Genomic DNA, 22,535 nt, shown 5'->3' with positions numbered 1-22,535 from the left:
TTATCTTGAATATGGACCCTTTTCACAAGTCTGTGATGACACATTTCAACAGGCATCAGCAACATAAATCCTCAAAAGTACTTTTATATTTGGACTTTTTTCGGGAAAAAAAATTATGTTAATTTATAACACTATACTTTGTATTATATCACCTTTGCATCAAAAAATTACAAAAAAACCTAGTTAACACTGTTAATAAGGCTGTTTTTAATACAGTGTCTGTGGGAGGGACGGTAAATTAGACATCGTTTTCTCTTCTGTCTGTGCACTGTCCACTCAGTGTACAGAACCGCAGTCACTCCAGCTGAAGGTGACATCACGTGCACACCCTATATTGCAGGGATCCTCAAATCTGGTCCACGAGATTCACTTTCCTGCAGAGTTTAGCTCTTACCCCAATCAAACACACCTGAGCATGCTAATCAATGTCTTCAAGACCAATAGAAAATCACAGGTCGGTGAGTTTGATCAGGGTTGGAGCTAAACTCTGCAGCGCATTGGCCCTCCAGGGTAAGACTTGAGGAGCCCTGCTCTATTGTTTAGAGAAAATAGTACGCAAAAAAGGACACTAGGAATTCAGTTTCACGTCTAATCAAATACACCTGAACCAGTTCATCAGTGTGTGTTGGAGCAGGACTGTAACCCTGCAGTGAGATACACCTCCAGAAGGTTAACACTCTTACCACAGACTGATCAGCCTGTTGAATTACTGTACTCACCTTAAAACGACAAGTGCCCACGACCACATACTGGTTTCCTCCATACGCCAGAAGTGACGCAGGTGAGCCAGAATCAAATGGACTGAATTCCACTACATGAACATAGTCCTCACAGGACACGGTGTAGCTTGCAGTGCGAACTGTTTCATCTGGCATCTTCCATCAAATGAATCCTTGCTGTTTGGGTGAAAGGGTGTTACATTCCACTCTAAATTATGAATAACATGGAGAGACACAAATTAGCACATTTTATTGTTGGAAAAATGCCATAATAGTTGACAAACGTATTATCTGATATAATATAAAGTAACGTAATGGGATGTATGCTGTCCAGACATTTCTTTAGTTACATAAAGTTTTCTACATTTAACCAAAATAACATTTACAAAATTAAATAAACCCTATAACTTAATCTATACTGTACCTCGCATATATTAGGTTAATAAAGTATTTAACTCTTTATATTTCTTCACGGTGTCCATACATTCATTTCACTGTCGAAGTTATGAATTAACTAACGTTACACTTAAGATCAGAGACAGCAGGCTGGTGTGCAAAGAGTCATGCATGCTTAAAATAGGTATTAAAGTTTTATTAGACAAACCTGGAATAATTTTATATACTCGGTTGGTCGACTGGCTGAGAAAGTGAGTTCTGGTGCAGATTAAAAACCATGCGGTGCTCGTTCTCAGCGCGCTTTCTGAACACGTGATCGCGCTTGTTTACTTCCAGGTTAGTGACGTAATCATGACGCTAGCAGCACGAAGAAATATAAGGAAAAGAAGAGTGAATCTAGTGATGGTTGTATTTTTTGTGTGTATGTACTGTTCTTGATTTTTGAGCATTAATAAAATAAAAAAGAGTGAATCTCTAAGCACATGAAACAAAGCCAAAGAAAAATACGCATTGATGCACTTCTCTAAATTATTGTAAATTTAAATTTTACCCCGGAGCAATATATCTGACACACATTTGGAGATGCTGAGTATTTTTCATCTTTTTCTTTTTTAATGGTGGATATACCTAAAATGCAAACGCTATAAACTGAATTAAATTTACTTTCCCTGTCCTCGTATAAACATAATTTTTTTTTTAAGTGAATGGTTTTAGCTCTCGTGTTTCTTAACTTGAACACATTTGATAACTTTTCTTGTCAGCAATCGACTCTTGTGCTTTGAAACAAAACGAGATCATCACCACTCCACCGTTCTGTTATATCTGTTTGTGCTCGTATTAACTTCCCGTTTGGAGGGGGCGTATTTAACGCATCGCGGTCTGTGATTGGTCCAGGCGTCCTGGCATGTGAATTTAAACTTACAGGCATCGGACCAGTTCATAATAACTTGCATCTACTGGCGTCTGTTTCTTATGTGATTCACATTAGAGACGTACGACGCGTCTAAATATCAGTGTTGGTAAGTTGGCTTAAGACGTTTAGAGGTTCTGTTCCTAATAAAGTGTAAATGGGCTCCTCTTGTTCCTGACTATTTTGCTTGATGTCTTTGGACTCTCTGTTCTAGCTCAGTGCTAGATTTGGAAAGGTCTATGTGATGCTGGCTGGGTTGCATGTATGTTCTGCTGTCTGCTCATAATCATTGCAGTGCTGACCTGCTCGATTTTCTGGCCCTCCAGTTCATTTTGTTAACGTTGAATAATGATGTTTATGGAGGAAAGCCTGAGAACAATGACCAGGGTCTTCAGGAGAGAGTGTCACAGGGTGTTAGACTCTGAGAGGACCACCATCCAAGGGGCTGATAGGATGCTGATGGTCCTACAACTTGCTATGGCTGGGGTCAACAAGCAGGTAACATTGCATTGTCATGAACTTGATTTGAATTGTTCCACATACGCACACACACACACACATACACACACACACATATATATATATATATATATATATATATATATATATATGGGGTTATTATTCGTTATTGGCTAAAATCCCAAAAGCATGAATTTCAGGTGTGTAAATGTAAATCAGTTTCCACAAAAATATTAAGAATAAACTGCTGTTTTGGACATTAATAATAGTAATAATAATGATTAATGTAACGCTAAAGACTGGAGTAATGGCTGCTGGAAATACAGTTTTTCCATCGCAGGGATAAATTAAATTTTCCAAAAAATATAAGAAGTTATTTTTACTTGTAATAATGCTGTATTTTTGAGTGAAAAAGTGTATATGCTATATACTGGTAGATCAAAAATAATGAAAAAAAAAAAAAAATATATATATATATATATAGTACAGACCAAAAGTTTGGACACACCTTCTCATTCAAAGAGTTTTCTTTATTTTCATGACTATGAAAATTGTAGATTCACACTGAAGGCATCAAAACTATGAATTAACACATGTGGAATTATATATGGAATTATATACATAACAAAAAAGTGTGAAACAACTGAAAATATGTCATATTCTAGGTTCTTCAAAGTAGCCACCTTTTGCTTTGATTACTGCTTTGCACACTCTTGGCATTCTCTTGATGAGCTTCAAGAGGTAGTCACCTGAAATGGTCTTCCAACAGTCTTGAAGGAGTTCCCCGAGAGATGCTTAGCACTTGTTGGCCCTTTTGCCTTCTGTCTGTGGTCCAGCTCACCCCTAAACGATCTCGATTGGGTTCAGGTCCGGTGACTGTGGAGGCCAGGTCATCTGGCGCAGCACCCCATCACTCTCCTTCTTGGTCAAATAGCCCTTGATGCCTTCAGTGTGACTCTACAATTTTCATAGTCATGAAAATGAAGAAAACTCTTTGAATGAGAAGGTGTGTCCAAACTTTTGGTCTGTACTGTAATATATATATATATATTTTTTTTTTTTCATTTTATTTATTCTAAATAATGTTTTAAACACAAATTAAAGGGGTCATATTATGCTTTAACTTTTTCTTGTTTAGTTAGTCTGTAATGTTGCTGTTTGAGCATAAATAAGATCTGCAAAGTTGCAAAGCTCTGAGACACTATGAAATCACTTTTCTAAAACTACAACAAATGACTCGTTTGGACTAACACGCATATTTTCCAGGATTTGTGACATGACAAATGCTGACGAATGGGACAAGACCAGATTGAGCTGCACTAGAGAAGGCAACGAGTGTTATGTCGCTATGTCGGAGACACGCTAGCTTTCCCAAGACAGATGAACTTAGTGGTTACAATCATCTAGGTTTAAATTTCGCTCAAATTTACTTGATTTTGACACAATATTTACACTGAAGCTCACAGTTAGCTTTGGTAAGGGGCGTGACATTTTCCCGACCAGGCACAGTGGAGCCAATCACAACACACACTGGCCCAGCTAACCAATCACAGCACACTTCTTATTTCAGAAGGCGGGACTTCATTTGATACAGGAACTATTCGCGCCGTTCATGCTAGACTCCGGAGAGAGGTGTTGTAATAATGCAAAACGTGTTGTTGTTTTTTTTATTATTTGTTTTTTTTGAACAACCTAGTATGAGAGCCTGTTCTAGTACAACCCCAAAACAAAATTAAGACTGTAAAAAAGCATAATAGGACCCCTGCAAGTCAAATATGTGACACAGACATGTAAACTTTATACAGATAGTCAAATGATCTATGGAAGATTTTCTCCCCACATTTTTACTGGAATTCTTCTGCTGATAATTTTATTTTAAAAGAAGTGTGTGAAAAAAACTCTTTCATGGGTGGACTTTTGAACATAATTTTATGGGATTTCCACTTTGAATGTAAATGTTTGCTTACATTCTTCTATATGCTGCAGTAGGAAAAAGAATGAGTCACACAAGTTTGAATCATACATTTTGTTCCGTATCTGTACATTTTCTGTGGAGTGGTTCTGTGTAATATGCTTGTCCCTGTGTTTGCTCTGCTCCTGACAGGAACATGGGGACTTTAGTGTTGTTTTGAGTGAAGTCTTGGCTGCCTGGAAATACTTCCTTCTGGATAAGTTCCAGCTATCCCACAACAATATACCTCTTCCACAAAACTATGACCTCATCCGAAAAGAGTATGACTGCTTTTTGAAATGCACCAATACTGTGGACTTGATTGACATCTTCATTATGTTCAAGGAGCTTTGGATAAATGAGGACCATGAGGAGCCCCTAACCGCAGTGAGTGCTGCCAGTGGGCCTCTGATCTGGATGTTCTTTCAGTCATCTTTCTCAAAGATCTTTAATCTGTGGCATGTTCTTGGTCTTATCTCAATATCTAGATGCAAATGTTTCAGTTTCTCATTGGTGAGAAGGAGAAAATGGATCCTCTTCCTTTGTGTCCCGCAACTCCATCTAACAAGGCAATCTGTAGTCCACAGGTAAATGGCGATGCATTAGCATGAGACTAGAATTGGAGGTGTGTGTGTGTGTATAGCTCTTATTCACAAAACATTACAATGACAGAAAATGGGTTGAACGCACATATTTCAACAAAGCACTAAAAGCTTTTACTTTATTTACTGAATTGCATGTTAAAAAAAAAAAACCTTTTGTGAATGACACCATAATATGCATTAATTCTTTAAATGCATATATTTTAATATTTGTGTGTGTGTGTATGAATGGGAGATATGGGCAGAAAATTGTGCTATCAGTCGATATCGATAATTATCACATTAAATGTCAAATCTTAAATCCTTAAGTTTAAAGCCAGATTTTTGCTCCAAAGTTTAAGTTGTAGAAACCAGACCATTAGTTTTCCTTAAAGTAAATATCGAAATAGAAGAAAAATTATTAGTTTCTGCATGTTCTAATGAGTGATATTGTTTCAAATCAAGAAAGCAGCTGAGAAGCAGGCTTTTGTGATCACATGATTTTAAGTCGGCAAAGTCCAAGGATCCAGTAAACGAATTCAAACAGTATTTTCAAAACGGCACTATTGAAGAGAAAACACGGCTGATTTCATCAGCAATCAGATCAGATTTCAATAAAATTATTTTCAGCAGTTTCTGTATTTGGCTTAAAAGCAAGGGTGTTTTATAGTGAATGCTGATTATGCGGTGGTCAAAGATTTAGTGATTCTGTATGGATCCCTATAGTAGTAAAGGCTTTAGGATTTAGTGGTCTTTGGCATCGACCTGTGGTCCTGTTTGGCATTGCAGCTTGACTTATGCTAATTTGTATTGAAAACGTTTAATTATTGATTGATTGTGGCATTGTACATACATTGTGAATTATTAAAAAGTACCGGCACTTCTTTTCTTCCACTTCAAGCAGTGCTTCTTGAGCATCAGTAAATGTTTTTACCCTTTTGTAATAGTTGTGTATGATTCTCTCAGTTGTCCTCCGTACATAAATATGGATCTCAAAATCATACAGTCACTTTTGGAAAGGGTTCAAATATCCAGAAGATTCTGGAAGACCAAAAAATGTGCAGGAGGGAGATTCTTCTGCTCCAGACCAACAAGGGACTCATGAACAACTATCACAAAATATAAAAACAGTCGTGGATCATCCAGGAAAAGATGCATGGTATTAAGATTCAAGGGCCATGGGGTCATTTTTATAAATTCAGTTATTAATTTGTCTTGTGGTGTACTTGTAAACATCTGTTACGTGAAATAGCTTATTCAGGACGGTACTAAATAAAATAAAAATAATAACATGCAGTTTTCATGATCCCTCTTATTGTTTCAATTAATAACATTTTGCAGATTCTGCAAGGGGTATGTACAGTCGTGGCCAAAAGTTTTGAGAATTACATAAATATTAGTTTTCAAAAAGTTTGCTGCTAAACTGCTTTTAGATCTTTGTTTCAGTTGTTTCTGTGATGTACTGAAATATAATTACAAGCACTTCATACGTTTCAAAGGCTTTTATCGACAATTACATGACATTTATGCAAAGAGTCAGTATTTGCAGTGTTGGCCCTTCTTTTTCAGGACCTCTGCAATTCGACTGGGCATGCTCTCAATCAACTTCTGGGCCAAATCCTGACTGATAGCAACCCATTCTTTCATAATCACTTCTTGGAGTTTGTCAGGATTAGTGGGTTTTTGTTTGTCCACCCGACTCTTGAGGATTGACCACAAGTCCTCAATGGGATTTAGATCTGGGGAGTTTCCAGGCCATGGACCCAAAATTTCAACATTCTGGTCCCTGAGCCACTTAGTTATCACTTTTGCCTTATGGCACGGTGCTCCATCGTGCTGGAAAATGCATTGTTCTTCACCAAACTGTTGTTGGATTGTTGGAAGAAGTTGCTGTTGGAGGGTGTTTTGGTACCATTCTTTATTCATGGCTGTGTTGTTGGGCAGAATTGTGAGTGAGCCCACTCCCTTGGATGAGAAGCAACCCCACACATGAATGGTGTCAGGATGCTTTACTGTTGGCATGACACAGGACTGATGGTAGCGCTCACCTTTTCTTCTCCGGACAAGCCTTTTTCCAGATGCCCCAAAAAATCGGAAAGGGGCTTCATCTGAGAATATGACTTTGCCCCAGTCCTCAGCAGTCCATTCACTATACTTTCTGCAGAAGATCAATCTGTCCCTGATGTTTTTTTTTGGAGAGAAGTAGCTTCTTTGCTGCCCTTCTTGACACCAGGCCATCTTCCAAAAGTCTTGGCCTCACTGTGCGTGCAGATGCGCTCACACCTGCCTGCTGCCATTCCTGAGCAAGCTCTGCACTGGTGGCACTCCGATCCTGCAGCTGAATCCTCTTTAGGAGACGATCCTGGCGCTTGCTGGACTTTCTTGGACGCCCTGAAGCCTTCTTTACAAGAATTTGAACCTCTTTCCTTGAAGTTCTTGATGATCCTATAAATTGTTGACTTAGGTGCAATCTTAGTAGCCACAATATCCTTGCCTGTGAAGCCATTTTTATGCAACGCAATGATGGCTGCACGCGTTTCTTTGCAGGTTACCATGGTTAACAATGGAAGAACAATGATTTCAAGCATCACCCTCCTTTTAACATGTCAAGTCTGCCATTCTAACCCAATCAGCCTGACATAATGATCTCCAGCCTTGTGCTCGTCAACATTCTCACCTGAGTTAACAAGACGATTACTGAAATGATCTCAGCAGGTCCTTTAATGACAGCAATGAAATGCAGTGGAAAGGTTTTTTTGGGATTAAGTTAATTTTCATGGCAAAGAAGGACTATGCAATTCATCTGATCACTCTTCATAACATTCTGGAGTATATGCAAATTGCTATTATAAAAACTTAAGCAGCAACTTTTCCAATTTCCAATATTTATGTAATTCTCAAAACCTTTGGCCACGGCTGTAAATTTATGAGCACAACGGTGTATACAATATATATTAGTAAAATGTTTTATATATAAAATGTATCATTAATATGTTTTAATTATAAAATGTATCATTAATATAACAAATGCATTATTACGTTATTATAATTAATTATTATATAATTAAATGTAGGTATCCTGTATGATATTTTAAAGCTTATTGCACCTGGTGACAGTAACTAAGGAGGATGAAGTTTAGCAAAGGATCTGATTCTGTTACTTATGTTGAGATCTTACTCTGTTATTGTTTTGCTGGCTGTCTTTTTTCATTTTCTTTTCTGTTAAATTTCACCCCTTTGCATGTGCCTCTTCTTCAGAACAATGTTAATACAATATCATATCATATTCACAATCATGAAATGAGAACAGGATGTTTTAAAAGCACTTTGTATAGTGTGTTGAAACTGCTGCTGCTCTTGCCCAGTTCTGTTCACAGCTGCTCTGCTGGGCTTTGATTTATGTGTGAGTAGATGCTGGGTTTTGCCACTGTAATACTGGAGGTGATGAAGTTTATGAGCCTGGCCTGTTTAAGCTTAAGGGGCTGTGGAAAAAGCCCGTCCTTTATACAACATGAGTCCAATTCTGCTAACTGACTCATCAGTATTGCAGAACGGAAGAGTATGAGCCGTTCCTGTTAAAAACAAACCATTTTACCCTTTCAGTTAACATTGGTTTTAAATACATTTCCAGTTATTTCACTAAGTTGTTGTGCAACATTTCCTGCAGATACAGAGAGTTGTCAGGAGAGTTTTCTGTTTTAATTTGGCCTTCTGGTGAACTGCAAGAATGACCTGTCCCTCGCATACACCCTGGACAACCCAAATCGCTCTCTGGGTCACAGAGCCTTTACTGACCTTAGACATGCTGCCTCCGACAGCGCCTCGTCTCTCTTCCTGGTGAATTTGCAATGACATATACTTTAAGATATTTGCACACATTTTTGTTCAACTACACATTTTTTAACCATAATGTGAATGCTAATTAATTGATGTGTTATGTATATTCAGACAGTAACATCATTTGTCAGGGCCATACAGTTGGGAGGAAAGGGGTACGCCCCACCTGAGTCTCACCCCTTAAGGAAGCACGTAAAGGGTTTATCTGAGTTTCTCAACTTTGTCGACCAGTGTCAAGAAGTTCTGGGAGAAACCCCTAATCCCAGGTATGTATCATGTTTGTTTTGTGTTTTTTTATATATAAATCGGAAATGCATATCGATATAGTATTCCATTCTGAACACAACAAATTTCTTAAGTCTGCATAGCAGCTGTAGATGTTTGCCTTCGCTGGAAATACAGAATTCTTCTAATACAGGCCAAAAAATTCATACAAATTAATTCAAGACTTAATTGAATTGTATTCCATTTAGGAAGTCATTTTTTTCTTGCAAAAAAAGCTTGCATACCTTTAAGCATTTATGCACTCTCATAATATTAATTAATATGATTAAATGGATAGTTCACCCAAAAATGAAAGTTCTATCATAAATTACTGATCTTGAAGACCTTCGTTCATCTTCGGAACACAAATGAAGATGTTTTTGATGAAATCGGAGAGGTTTCTGACCCTGCATAGACAGCAACACACCTACCACTTTCAAGGACTAGAAAAGCTGCAAGGACATTGTTAAATAGTTTGTGACAACAGTGGTTAATCCATAATTTTATGAAGTTACGAGAATACTTTTTGTGTGCAAAAAAAACCCCCAAATAATTACTTTATTCCACAATTTCTTTTCTTCCCTGTAAGTTGCTGCGTATTCAAAAGAGTACCATGATGTATAAAGTCACTGTGTTTGCAGTAAGATTAAATTTGTTTAAGCCAAATCGGCCAAAAAAAGTCACTGATTATTCCTTGCTTCTAATCAGAAACACTAGAAATGGAAGGTCATTTAAAGTGCATTGTTTTATGAGATGCATTATTCCATGTCATGCACAATGTTTGTTGTATATTGCTCTTTTTGGCTGATGTTTCAGGTCAAAAACATTGGTGCACTGTATGTTGCACATACTGTATACTAACCTAAGCAGTAGTATGAGTATTATGACATTGTGAACATATAGTGCTTTGAATTAAAAGCCAGGACCATCATGACCTTGCCTTGAGTTCATTTCTGTCACCCTATCATCAGTGCACAACCCCAGATGAGTGTAGAGGAGCCTTTGATTTATACAACAGATTTTGTACCACCATGCTTTGCCCAAAGAAAATGTACTTGCTATCTGCATTTGTGGATCTGTTGGTTTGGTTCTATCTTAAAAAAAAACGGATTATCTTGTTTTTACCTGCCGCCATGTATCGATGCATAAATTAAAGCAGCCTTTAATGATGTCTGCACCAGTATTAATTAAATCGCCTGAATTGTTCAAGCATGTTTATCTAAGGAACATCAAAGTGTGTTGTAACGAACAGCAAATGGTGGCCTTGTCCCGCCTTAGTTTGATAACTCTGATTAAACGTCATAACAGCGAGATTTTGCTATGATAACTCGCACTTCAAAACGTCCAAGCAAATATCCACTAGACGTTTGGCAGCACAACACATGGAGCTGAACTGAATAGATGATTGAGTTATTCAGAATGGACGCAAGGTCATTTCCTGCAGTGCATCATGTGCATCAACTTCATTTTTGATTTGATTTGAAGTGCCTTTGACCTGCTGCATGTGATCCTGTTCACCACTACGTCTCTTTTCTCTGAAGAGAGAGTGAGAGCGTGGAGCCAAAAGGTGTCTTTCATCGGCCTGCTACCCTTCCTGTGCAGTTCCCCACCCCCCAGCACCTTATGGAGTACTGTATTACCACACACAAATACTCCTTTTGGGGGAATCGGGGTCTCTCGTAGAGCTAACATCTGTTTTCCCAGATGATTCTGTTACTGTAATTCCCTTTCACAAAAGCAAGGTCAGGGATTCAGGGCGGCCTCTTTCCCGCTGCAGCCCAAATGTTTACATTTATTAATCTCTTCATATATTCACACATAAAGTGAGGTGGAGTACACCAATAGCACTGGTCTGGCACAGAAACTTCTTGGAATCTCCTAGGCCGCATTTTTACATGAGTTATAGAGTGGTCACACTAGATTTTAATCAAGCAAAATGGTTTCAATGCAGCGAACCTCTTTATATAACAAATAATTAATAATCAGGAGTCCAACAGTCATGGGAAACCTGGAAACACTGTATTTTTAAAATCAAGTTTTCTAGGCCTTGGGAAATGGTTTTTAATAGCCAATGATGGCAATAATAATAATCTCGTTGTAGTAGAAGGCAATTTATAGACACTGATCTAAAAACATGCGTTGTGATTTGGAAACTTGCTTGCAAGCCATAGTTATTTGAGTGTGAATCATTGTCTTTAAAGCCAAATCGGTTGACAAATCGGTTTGAATGATGCATTAGTGGAAAGGTTGTGAAAAAATAATGGAAATTTGTCAAGATGTATGGGATCACTGAATAATGTGTTGAGAATGTTAAATATACAGCAGTTTCCCACAACACTGCAAACTATGAAGCTTCTTGTGCTGATTTGAACCAAACCACCTAAATGAGTTTTTGTCTCTGTGTGTGTGTTTTCTTTTCCAAGCCATTAGCTTTATCTGTGGCATTTAGATGCTCTTTTTTTTTTTTTTTTAACATGGATTTGCAGGTCAAAATTCACAAAACGAGAGCTTAAGATAAAACCTTATCTCATTCCAAACCAGTAAGACCTTCGTTCAACTTCAGGATACAAATTAAGATATTGTTGATGAAATCCGAGAGCTTTCTGACCCTGCATAGACAGCAATGCACTCTTGGATTTCTTCAACAGTATCTTAATTTGTGTTCTGAAGATGAACAAAGGTCTTACAGGTTTAGAAAAATGTCAGTAATTCATGGCACAATTTTAATTTTTGGGTGAGCTACACCTTTAAAGTTTGTAACTGCACCTTTAGGGCTGCTAGAGTATGAAAACATTTTTTTTTTATTGTCTGCATTGCACTGCATTCTTAATTAAAGCTGCCAGCAGTGATGAAAGGGCCCTCGCACCCGGGCTCACCGCCAGCGGGCAGCTTTACTAAAATAGCGAACGGCGAGCAATATGGATTTAAAGTGGTAAATATAGGAGGAATGTCAAATTCATTTGTGTCAATCTTGCTGCAGCCAGCTGGTGGCGCTATGACTATAACTGGATTTTGGCATGTGGATTTCTTCAGTCCAGCACTTTTATTAAACATAAGAAATTTGGGGCAGACCTCCATGGTATGTTTAAGTATAAAGCATGACGTGTCCTATTGCCAACAGGTGGTGGTATGATTATAACAGAGTCATGGCCTGAAGACATCTAAAGGCCAATATTCATTCCAAATATGTGAAGTTTGATGCAGATTGGACATTGCATGTTAAAATTAGTGTGAAACAAGCCATTTCCTGTGGCCAGCAGGTGGCGCTTTGATTATAATGGAATATTGGCTTTCAGATGTGTTCAGGCCAGGACTCTTCTCAAATTTTTCTGCCAACAGAGAAGCTGGAACCAAGCTGGTGTCTAGTATTAGAGCTGCTCTGGTCAAAGGCCGCAGTAATGGAGACCCAATGTACCTTGCAGCAGAGGATACGGCCAAAAGCCTCAAGGAAAGAATCTGTCAAATACACACCATGCAGACACATTCAGTGGTTGGCACGGGATTCAGTCCAGCAAGGGTAAAAATAGTAGATAGAGTACATCTTCTCCAAATATTTTTTCCAACCTCATTAGTAAGACACAAGATGTTTCCTTTTTATCCCAAAGTGTATGCTATTAACCACTCCACTGCCTATGGAGGATGAGAGACTGTTAAGGTTCTGATGACTCTTTTGGATGAAGAAGCACTAGCACCGCCCTGCAGGAACAAGGCGGAATTGCTCTCTGAAGATCATGCTGTTCTTAATGGCAGCACTGGGGCTTGTCTTCGTACCCTTTACAAGTGAGTTACACCGCTGTGCTGCAATACTGTTTTTATACAAAACAGTTAAATATGGTCATAGGACAAATTTAAGTAAATTTATAATAATGTGTAATTTGATGCTTACATTTTAGAATGCAATAATGCAGTCTGTAATAAATGTTTGAATAGAATTTTCCTGTATTTCCTTTACAAGTGAGGTACTCCACACTGCTGTATTTTATTGTATTTTTTTTATATATATATATAAAATTGCACATTATTGTCATAGGACAAAAATGTGTCCAAAAAAAAAAAGGAAATTTAAAATGCTAAAAATATTTTTTTTATATTTAATTAAATATTTGAATAACAATACGAAAATTGATGCAAAATAAAATCCTGTCTATTTTCTAGGATTACTTGACTTTAATAGACGTGTCAATTAATTTGTGTGTTTATATATATATATGCCAACCACTCATGCTTTATAAGTGGTTGGCATAGATTAATTTTTTTTAATCTAGATTAATCTCACTGTGATCTTGAAATTAATCTAGATTAAAATGGCTCGTTCAAATTCTGCCGAAGGCATTCAGAATATGTGTTACCCAAATAAAATTGACAAACAGTAAGTCTTTGAGAAGGGGTTTATCAAGCTAGGTGGTGCATTAGAAAAGGGGCTCATCTCCTGTTTCCAAACTGCATCACAAAGTGCTTGAGAAAACTGTAAACTAATTCCACATTGCACAAGGTGCAAACAACCTTATGCCTGTTTCACACATACTCCATCTGCAGTGCGTATGCATTGCATATTTTTTTATGCACCCATGTTAACGGATTCCAGTTGTGTTCCAGGAGCGTTGCGTCTGCAGCAGTGCAGCGATCGTTTACGTACCAGGTAGCGAACTGCAAACGCGTCCTGTGTGGAAGCACATCGAGTCCTTGCTGCACCACATTCGTAATGCGCACGGACTGCATACGCACTGCAGACGGAGTATGTGTGAAACAGGCGTGAGCAGGGCCGTAGCTGGGGTCAGCGGGGCCCGGTGAAGGTTGTACCAGTGGGCCCTGTTTGAAATTGTTTAATTTGTATGTTCGTTTATTTTTATTTATTTGTGCTATTTACACAATGTTTTAGTTTTTTCAAGTTTGTAGGTGTCAAGATACAGAAACCAAATAATTAAATGTAAAATAGCACTGGATAGTCTTCAATGTAAAAATGAAATATACAATCAAACCTACATTTATTCAGACACCTTCAACATTTCTCACATTATTACAGTTTTGCTTTATATATCAAAAATTATATCTGGTGTCTGAATATTTTTAGTTTGAATGTTAAAACTACAAAGTAATTCAGTCAAGAGCAGTGAGTGATTTTCATTATCATTTTCTTGGATTAACATTACAGCAGCCAGTAGCTAAATTAGGCGCGGTCACTTTAAGAGACGATGAACGCATCCAATATAATACACATCCCATTTTTTTCCTCAACTGTTTACTTTCACTTAAGAAATAACTGACAGTTTTTTCCAGCATAATTTCCAAGGTGGATATTTTAACATATTTTGTATGTATTTGTCGGCACAAGAGCAAAAATAAGCAAATTCGATGTTCAAGTGTTTTGAGACGCCTTTCTCTGCGTGAGCCCTGAACACCAGAACACCGCGAGTACTGAATTGGGCTCTTTCACATCTTTTTGTTTGTTTCAAACTGCGATTTGTATTTGTTCGTTCAGGAGCAGGATGGACTTCGAGGAGAACTTTGCAGAAGAGAGCTCGATTCAGTGTCACTGTCCGTGATATGCGGCTCTCTCTCTCGTGCGCACCGAACACAGTGCGCGAGTAACCAGCTACTCTGTTCAGCTTTCCCGCGTCTTGTTTTTGGATGCTTTAATGTTTAAATCGACAAGCGGTAAGGCTTAAAAAACGTGAAAAAACTTTCGTGACGATGTGCAGCAGTGGCCCGTCAATTGTCCTGAGCGTCTTTTTAGGCTGGCCTCAGCAAGTCGGTTATATTAAATATCAAGGTGAAAGTCATCATAGCTTGCTTAGTATAGACCCAGCTCCCAACCAAACTTTGAGAATAGATCAACGGCGATATTATTTTATTATCGCCCGATAAGAGTCTCCCGTTAACGCCGATAACGGCCCACCACTAATATATATATATTGTGACGGCTTGAAGAAGCACACGACACGAGGATCAAGGTAAGTTCCCCGAAGGGTGGATTTATTGAGTTGATGTAGGGGAAAATAGCCAATCGTGAGGGGTTTCCGAAGCTCAGCCTTCTCTTCCTCCTTCGGTGCGCAGTGCTGTGTGGGTCCGTGAGGTCCATGAGGTCCGTGTCCTTAGCGGGCTGACGGTCACACGCTGCTGTCTGGAGGGGAAACACAGAGAATTGTCAGCTGAGTCTTTAGGAGACATCTCTCACCTCTGTGTTCGACGGCGCTGCTTATAAAGCCCGTTTCTAATGGGCTGCAGGTGTGACCGCTCAGCCTGTAATGAGCAGGTGCAGGTGTGTCTGCTCTGTTTCCAGGGCGACGCTGATGAGAGCTCGGGCCACGTGTCACAATATATACAGTCGTGGCCAAAAGTTATGAGAACTACATAAATATTAGTTTTCAAAAAGTTTGCTGCTAAACTGCTTTTAGATCTTTGTTTCAGTTGTTTCTGTGATGTACTGAAATATAATTACAAGCACTTCATACGTTTAAAAAAGGCTTTTATCGACAATTACATGACATTTATGCAAAGAGTCAGTATTTGCAGTGTTGGCCCTTCTTTTTCAGGACCTCTGCAATTCGACTGGGCATGCTCTCAATCAACTTCTGGGCCAAATCCTGACTGATAGCAACCCATTCTTTCATAATCACTTCTTGGAGTTTGTCAGAATTAGTGGGTTTTTGTTTGTCCACCCGACTCTTGAGGATTGACCACAAGTTCTCAATGGGATTAAGATCTGGGGAGTTTCCAGGCCATGGACCCAAAATTTCAACATTCTGGTCCCTGAGCCACTTAGTTATCACTTTTGCCTCATGGCACGGTGCTCCATCGTGCTGGAAAATGCATTGTTCTTCACCAAACTGTTGTTGGATTGTTGGAAGAAGTTGCTGTTGGAGGGTGTTTTGGTACCATTCTTTATTCATGGCTGTGTTGTTGGGCAGAATTGTGAGTGAGCCCACTCCCTTGGATGAGAAGCAACCCCACACATGAATGGTGTCAGGATGCTTTACTGTTGGCATGACACAGGACTGATGGTAGCGCTCACCTTTTCTTCTCCGGACAAGCCTTTTTCCAGATGCCCCAAACAATCGAAAAGGGGCTTCATCGGAGAATATGACTTTGCCCCAGTCCTCAGCAGTCCATTCACTATACTTTCTGCAGAAGATCAATCTGTCCCTGATGTTTTTTTGGAGAGAAGTAGCTTCTTTGCTGCCCTTCTTGACACCAGGCCATCTTCCAAAAGTCTTCGCCTCACTGTGCGTGCAGATGCGCTCACACCTGCCTGCTGCCATTCCTGAGCAAGCTCTGCACTGGTGGCACTCCGATCCCGCAGCTGAATCCTCTTTAGGAGACGATCCTGGTGCTTGCTGGACTTTCTTGGACGCCCTGAAGCCTTCTTTACAAGAATTGAACCTCTTTCCTTGAAGTTCTTGATGATCCTATAAATTGTTGATTTAGGTGCAATCTTAGTAGCCACAATATCCTTGCCTGTGAAGCCATTTTTATGCAACGCAATGATGGCTGCACGCGATTCTTTGCAGGTCACCATGGTTAACAATGGAAGAACAATGATTTCAAGCATCACCCTCCTTTTAACATGTCAAGTCTGCCATTCTAACCCAATCAGCCTGACATAATGATCTCCAGCCTTGTGCTCGTCAACATTCTCACCTGAGTTAACAAGACGATTACTGAAATGATCTCAGCAGGTCCTTTAATGACAGCAATGAAATGCAGTGGAAAGGTTTTTTTGGGATTAAGTTAATTTTCATGGCAAAGAAGGACTATGCAATTCATCTGATCACTCTTCATAACATTCTGGAGTATATGCAAAGTGCTATTATAAAAAACTTAAGCAGCAACTTTTCCAATTTCCAATATTTATGTTATTCTCAACTTTTGGCCACGACTGTATGTATGTATGTATATGTGTGTGTGTGTGTGTGTGTGTTTTAATTATCATTTTGTTTTGCACTTCAACATTGTTTCAATCTTTGAATATTCAGCTTGTTCGCGTTCCACTTTGTGCCTATAGATCTCCAGATGCTCCCACCGGATCTTCTCCAAAGCCTTTACGGAACCGCATCTTTGAGCCAACAAGAACACACAAAGTCCAAGGTAAAGAATCATGGGGGCTGTAAGCAGAGACCCCAGTCTCAAATAGTGGTCAAACTGAAATTGAATGTGACACTTGATTTTCAAAACAGACGGCAAGTAATGCACGTTCACAAGTTATATCATCTGCTTCCTCTATGTTGTAATGTGCAAATTTATACAGCTGTTTTTTTATGCATGGTTCTTGTGCAGCAGGTTTCCGGTGACATAAAAACAATCACTGAGTGTGAAATTTAGTGTCCTACAATATACTCCAGACTTTAACCAGTAACCCCGGCAGTGTTCCACGCTTGCACAATTAAAGCTTATCTTTTCCAGAAAACTTTAAAATGCCCCACTGGGCTGTGAGAAGAAAATTTAGTATTATCTCTTGGCTTTATAAGAATTTTTTTTTTTTTATACTGTTCGGTCATAAAATTCTTGAAAGATATAAATCTCTTAATATGAAATGACGGCCTGAATACCAACTAAATTATGTCTGTCAAGAAGCTTGTTTCTGAAACCAATCTTAACTAGTCTCTGGATTGCTAACACATTTTAAATGTGATGATAAATGGCAGGGTTTATTTTAGTACTGGCATCTTCACCAATTAGAAATGGTGAGTGCTCTGTGAACATGTATGCTAGGCACATTTTGTTAAAAGGCTTCTTTATTTGATTGCACTAGCAGATGTCTCTTTAGACCTCCACTTTCTGGCCGCCTTCCTGTGTTAGTGAGCGGTAATGGTCTCCGGGCAGCTCACCCCTTCCTGAACTGGACGGGCGGAAGCTTTCTGCATCAATATCACTTTGAACCTGCCATATCAATGGCGTTACTCAGCTAGCAAGGGGAACTTGAAAGGTTATTGTTTCCTGTTGTCTGCAGAGTGTCTTTATCCAGCCGTACTCCAATAGTTTCATCACAAACTGACTTCAATTGGCACAAGGGGAGAGATCAAGAAGTTCCTCCAGCAGCAAGACTGCAGAGACGGGTTATTCTGAGTACAGTTATGTTGTAAGGTTTAATGAACTCATAATGAACCCCAGTCAATACACTGAGGGACAGTATTTTCATATAAAAAGATGGCAGTGCATTTTTACATATTGTTAGAGTGGCGAGTGGGGCGGGGCCGAGGGACGTGGGAACACGAGTGAGGCCGGCAGTGCATTTTTACATAATGTTAGTGTGGCGAGTGGGGCGGGGCCGAGGGACGTGGGAACACGAGTGAGGCCGGCAGTGATTGGGCAAATCAGTGGCACCTGCGGCCCACCGCCGGTCTCGAGTCCCACGTAGGAGATGGAAGGATATAAAACCTTGCTAATCATCGGGAAGAAGGAGGCGGGAACCGGCGGACAATCAAACAACATTTTAATAAAAGAAAATAAACACAAAACAGCGCACCAGCCCCTCACGGACGACTGCGCGCAAATAAAAACCAAAACACAACTAAAAGCCCAGGCCTGGTCCTCTCTCGTCCTTCACTGTCGTCGCTCCAGTTTTATATCCTTCCATCTCCTACGTGGGACTCGAGACCGGCCGTGGGCCGCAGGTGCCACTGATTTGCCCAATCACTGCCGGCCTCACTCGTGTTCCCACATCCCTCGGCCCCGCCCCACTCGCCACAGTTAGTATATTTCCTGCTATGAATGTCCATTAAAACACACTTAAAACAGGCATCTGGTTTTAAGATCTTTATCTATTCACCCATTCTCAAATGGATGTACAGGTGTAAATGGGATAAGATTTTAATAAGTATTAATAATAGAATATTATTAAATTGTTTATTCAAAACATTTTGGTGTTTTTGTTATAAAAGTATTAGAAGTAACATTATTTTAATATTAATTTAAACCTAATGGTTAAAAAAAACAATTATAATAATAATCCATCCATCCGTTCTGCAAACCATTCAGGTCTATGTTGGTTGACAGGAATCTTAAAGCCATCACAGTGTCTTGAGACCGAAAAGGCAGGGAAACACCCTGGATATGTATCGATATTGGCTATTTTTATCATTATTATCCAACATTCAATAAAACGCTGACATTGACAGTCAAATATAATCAGAGACCCTCCCCTGATTTGACTCATTCGATAAACATCACTATCAAGTGAATACCAGTGTCAGCTGGCTCAATGGGTTTGTCCCAAAGGTGTTATTCAAGCATGTGTAGTTTCACTTTGTGCTTCACGAACTCAGACACACCCCTCATCTTATTGAGGGCTTAATGATGACGTTCATATCAGAAGAGGTCGCTGGTTGAACCAGCCTGTTGCTATTTTAGTTTTTTAAAGAAGGCTCTGTATTGGCGTACAATCGGTGCTGCCCAACGTGCCATATAAGCCTCCAATATGAAAGCACCCTGTCTAGTGATGTTGTTTAAGGTGCTCTTTGTAGAAAGTACTTTGAAAAAGCTGCACTCATACTTTGACCCCCCGTCCCCCCCCCACACACACACACACATATACCCACCGCCCCATTCTCTCTACGTTTTTGCAGTCCCATCCAACTATGCCTGCAGTATTTTTTTTTACTTTCCTGAATTCAACTCTCCTACTGTGGCCGGCTAGCCTGAAGGGAGAGTCTTGAATCCTGATAATCCTTAGCAGGGATGGATCAAAGGCCCTGAAAGACGTGGATCAGCGCTTCTCTGAGACTCTTGAGACCTTAGAGGTTCACTACGCCTGTGCGAGCTACCATTCCCTTCTTTCATGCTCCTCACGCTACCCTCTGGACCGCAGTATTTATCCTTTTTTTATTTTTTTTCATAAGATTTTAGATGTGGTCATGTCCGCCCAGTTATATCAGCAGGGCTCAAAAATAAGACTGCCTGATGACCTGAGGACCGTATCAGAGTGTTTCTGGACAACGTCATTTGTCCTGTTGTACCAGTGCTGCAGTGTCTCTGTGTCATACATCATTCATTGATAATATTCATGTTTTAACAAACTTAAAGGAACAGTTCACCCAAAAATGAAAATTGTCCCATGAATTACTCACCATCATGTCGTTCCAAACCCGTAAGACCCTGATTTATCTTTGAAACACAAATTTACATGTTTTTGAAGAAATCCGAGAGCTCACTGACCCTGCATAGACCGCAATTTAACTGGCTCATTCAAGGCCCAGAAATTGAACAGTTGAATTGAATACTGATTGAACAGTGGAACAACTGATGTCCCATGGACTATTTTAACCTAAACGTATTAGTTGCATTGCTGTCTATGCAGGATCAGAAAGCTCTCGGATTTCAACAAAAATATCTCAATTTGTGTTCCGAAGATGAACGAAGGTCTTAAGGGTTTGGAACGACATGAGGGTGAGTAATTAATGACAGAATTTTTATTTTTTTGGTGAACTATCCTGTAAACCTATGGCATGTTATCAATCAGGTAATATGGATAAGGTTTTGTTAAGGTTTAGTTTTGGTTTATTATTCATTTATATTTGAATTAAAAATCATATCACTTTTTTATTTATTTCTTTTTAGCAAAAGTGGTATAACTGTATAGCTGTAATGAGTAAAACAAAATTCAGCTGTTGTTGCAATTTAAAAATAAAGTATATTATTAAAAATAAGTTGTTTTAATATACATTTTATTTAAAGGTTGTGCGACCAACCCTCCGTTCTCAGTTTGCATGCACATACAAGGATGATGAGCTCCCCCTCAACCGGGTGTTGGAGTTTCCCAGCACCAGCCAACTTCCCACCTGTATGCACCCTGCTCCCAAAAAACCTGTCCCTTTACCAGTGACTGTGGAGGAAGAGCATGACCCCACTGGGATGGACATCGGTCTCAAAGGTAGTGCCTCTGCCACATTTAAAAATGCTATGCAAAAGTGGTTTTCTCACTCTTAGACTTGTGTAGTAGTTTTGAGACCGTGTAGATGCTGTTGTGTCCTTTTAAAATGTGACAAAATGAGACGTTGGCTTTTATAATGCTTTTAAAATGTGTAGGCTTTCTCTTCTGGGAAACCAGAGCAAAATTTATGATGATGCCACAGGTTAATGTCCTATCACGTGTTCTCTAGAAATGTCCGAGAATATGCCCTCCACTGCGACTGATCGATAAGGAATCTGCATTTATTAAGTAATTTCATTGGGTCTTAAGTGTTTTTTTGGCTGCTTCTTTTTTTTTAAAGAGGGGGCTCAGTTCTTAGTGTACTGAATAACCTTCATGCTTGGTCTGTTCGCTGCGCACACATGTAGAAGAGCTCCCGTTTTCTGACGCCACATGGTCGGAAAGATGCCCAGGTCCACCTCCACAGCCCAGACCTCGATCCTTGCCCAGTCCCTGCTTGGGGACTAGTACTTAAGATCAACCTTTAAATGATTCCCCATCCCATAAAACCTGGCTGCACCCACATCTGTTGTAAAAACTCTTAAGAGCACGCGTTCCCCCCACCTCGCTCACTTTTTGTGGGAATGCGGACTTTGCTCCACCAGGTTACATGACAAATGTTCAGTTTCAGAGCTGTAAAATAAACACACTGACTGTTAAAGTGCAGACTAACGTCAGCAATGTAGTGATGACCTTTTCTACCATTCCGTCCTCAGCCCTCCCCTTTTTTATTCCTGTTCATTGTTTCACCTTGTTCTCAAAGTCCAATGTTTTTCTTTTGTCCCCTTTTTCTTGTTTTTCTGCGGATATGGACCCAGAGACCACTAACTTAAGGCATGAATGTCCCGGTCAATCCGCTCTGGGGGAACATAGTGGAAATGCCTGGATCCGAGCAGGTGGGAAGGGGACCCAGCCAAAACAGCTCAGAAGAGCAACCGGGACCTCAAAGAGAAAGCTTGCCAACAGAGAGTGTGCTGAGCAAGGAAGAGAGGAGAGCCAGCCCCCTCAGAAAAGACCCCCTTCCAAGGCTCCCGCTGGAGGCCTGGGGAAAAGGAACATTAAAGCTCCCAGCAAGAAGCTCATTGTTGGTCATGGCAAACTCACAGGCTTTTTCAGACTGTAATTTTCTCACCAATGATTCTCTGTTTTGGCAATGAAGGCAAGTTTTATTCATTAGTAGATTAAATGCATTTAAAAGAGCAGTTCACCTTAAAATGGTAATTTACTCCCCCTCATGTTTGTTTTTGGGTGAAATAACCATATAAGTGCTTTTAATACAAGTTGTGTCACTCCTCTCCAGATTATTACTGATGGGGGGGTGTGTGTGTATATATTTGTGTGTGTGCATGTTTGATATCTAAAGAGGAAGATTAAGTTGGCAGAGGAAGAACTCTATCATTTCATTTTAGGATTGTGTGACAATCGTGATGAATGCTTTCTGTTCCCCTTGAACATGACTCGTACTTTGCAGATTTTAATAAATTTTTATTTCAGTTCTTTTTAAATCATACAA

The 22,535-nt window shown here is 39.5% G+C and overlaps 2 protein-coding genes across 2 annotated transcripts in view; one reads left to right on the top strand and one right to left on the bottom strand.

Moving 5' to 3' along the window:
• Nucleotides 1-1,478, bottom strand: part of nup37 (nucleoporin 37) — a 12,560-nt gene extending 11,082 nt beyond the window's left edge. The window contains exons 1-2 of the mRNA XM_059511182.1: nt 1,324-1,478; nt 720-927 (exon numbers count right to left, since the gene is read on the bottom strand). Coding sequence (XP_059367165.1) covers nt 720-875 — 156 coding nt within the window. The 5' untranslated portion in view covers nt 876-927; nt 1,324-1,478. The remainder of the gene's footprint in view (nt 1-719; nt 928-1,323) is intronic.
• parpbp (PARP1 binding protein) lies at nt 498-22,535 on the top strand. The gene is given in 13 exon segments (XM_059511185.1): nt 498-781; nt 2,352-2,523; nt 4,589-4,822; nt 4,924-5,022; nt 8,684-8,714; nt 8,717-8,853; nt 8,965-9,119; nt 12,457-12,634; nt 12,701-12,897; nt 17,120-17,171; nt 17,173-17,202; nt 20,788-20,983; nt 21,841-22,535. Coding segments are annotated over 12 exon segments (1,764 nt in total). The 5' UTR covers nt 498-781; nt 2,352-2,373; the 3' UTR covers nt 22,146-22,535.

This window comes from Carassius carassius, chromosome 26 (genome assembly GCF_963082965.1).
Source record: "Carassius carassius chromosome 26, fCarCar2.1, whole genome shotgun sequence".
Classification (NCBI taxonomy): domain Eukaryota; kingdom Metazoa; phylum Chordata; class Actinopteri; order Cypriniformes; family Cyprinidae; genus Carassius; species Carassius carassius.
Note: the sequence above shows the minus strand (reverse complement) of the source record. Positions and strands in the feature narration are given on the sequence as shown.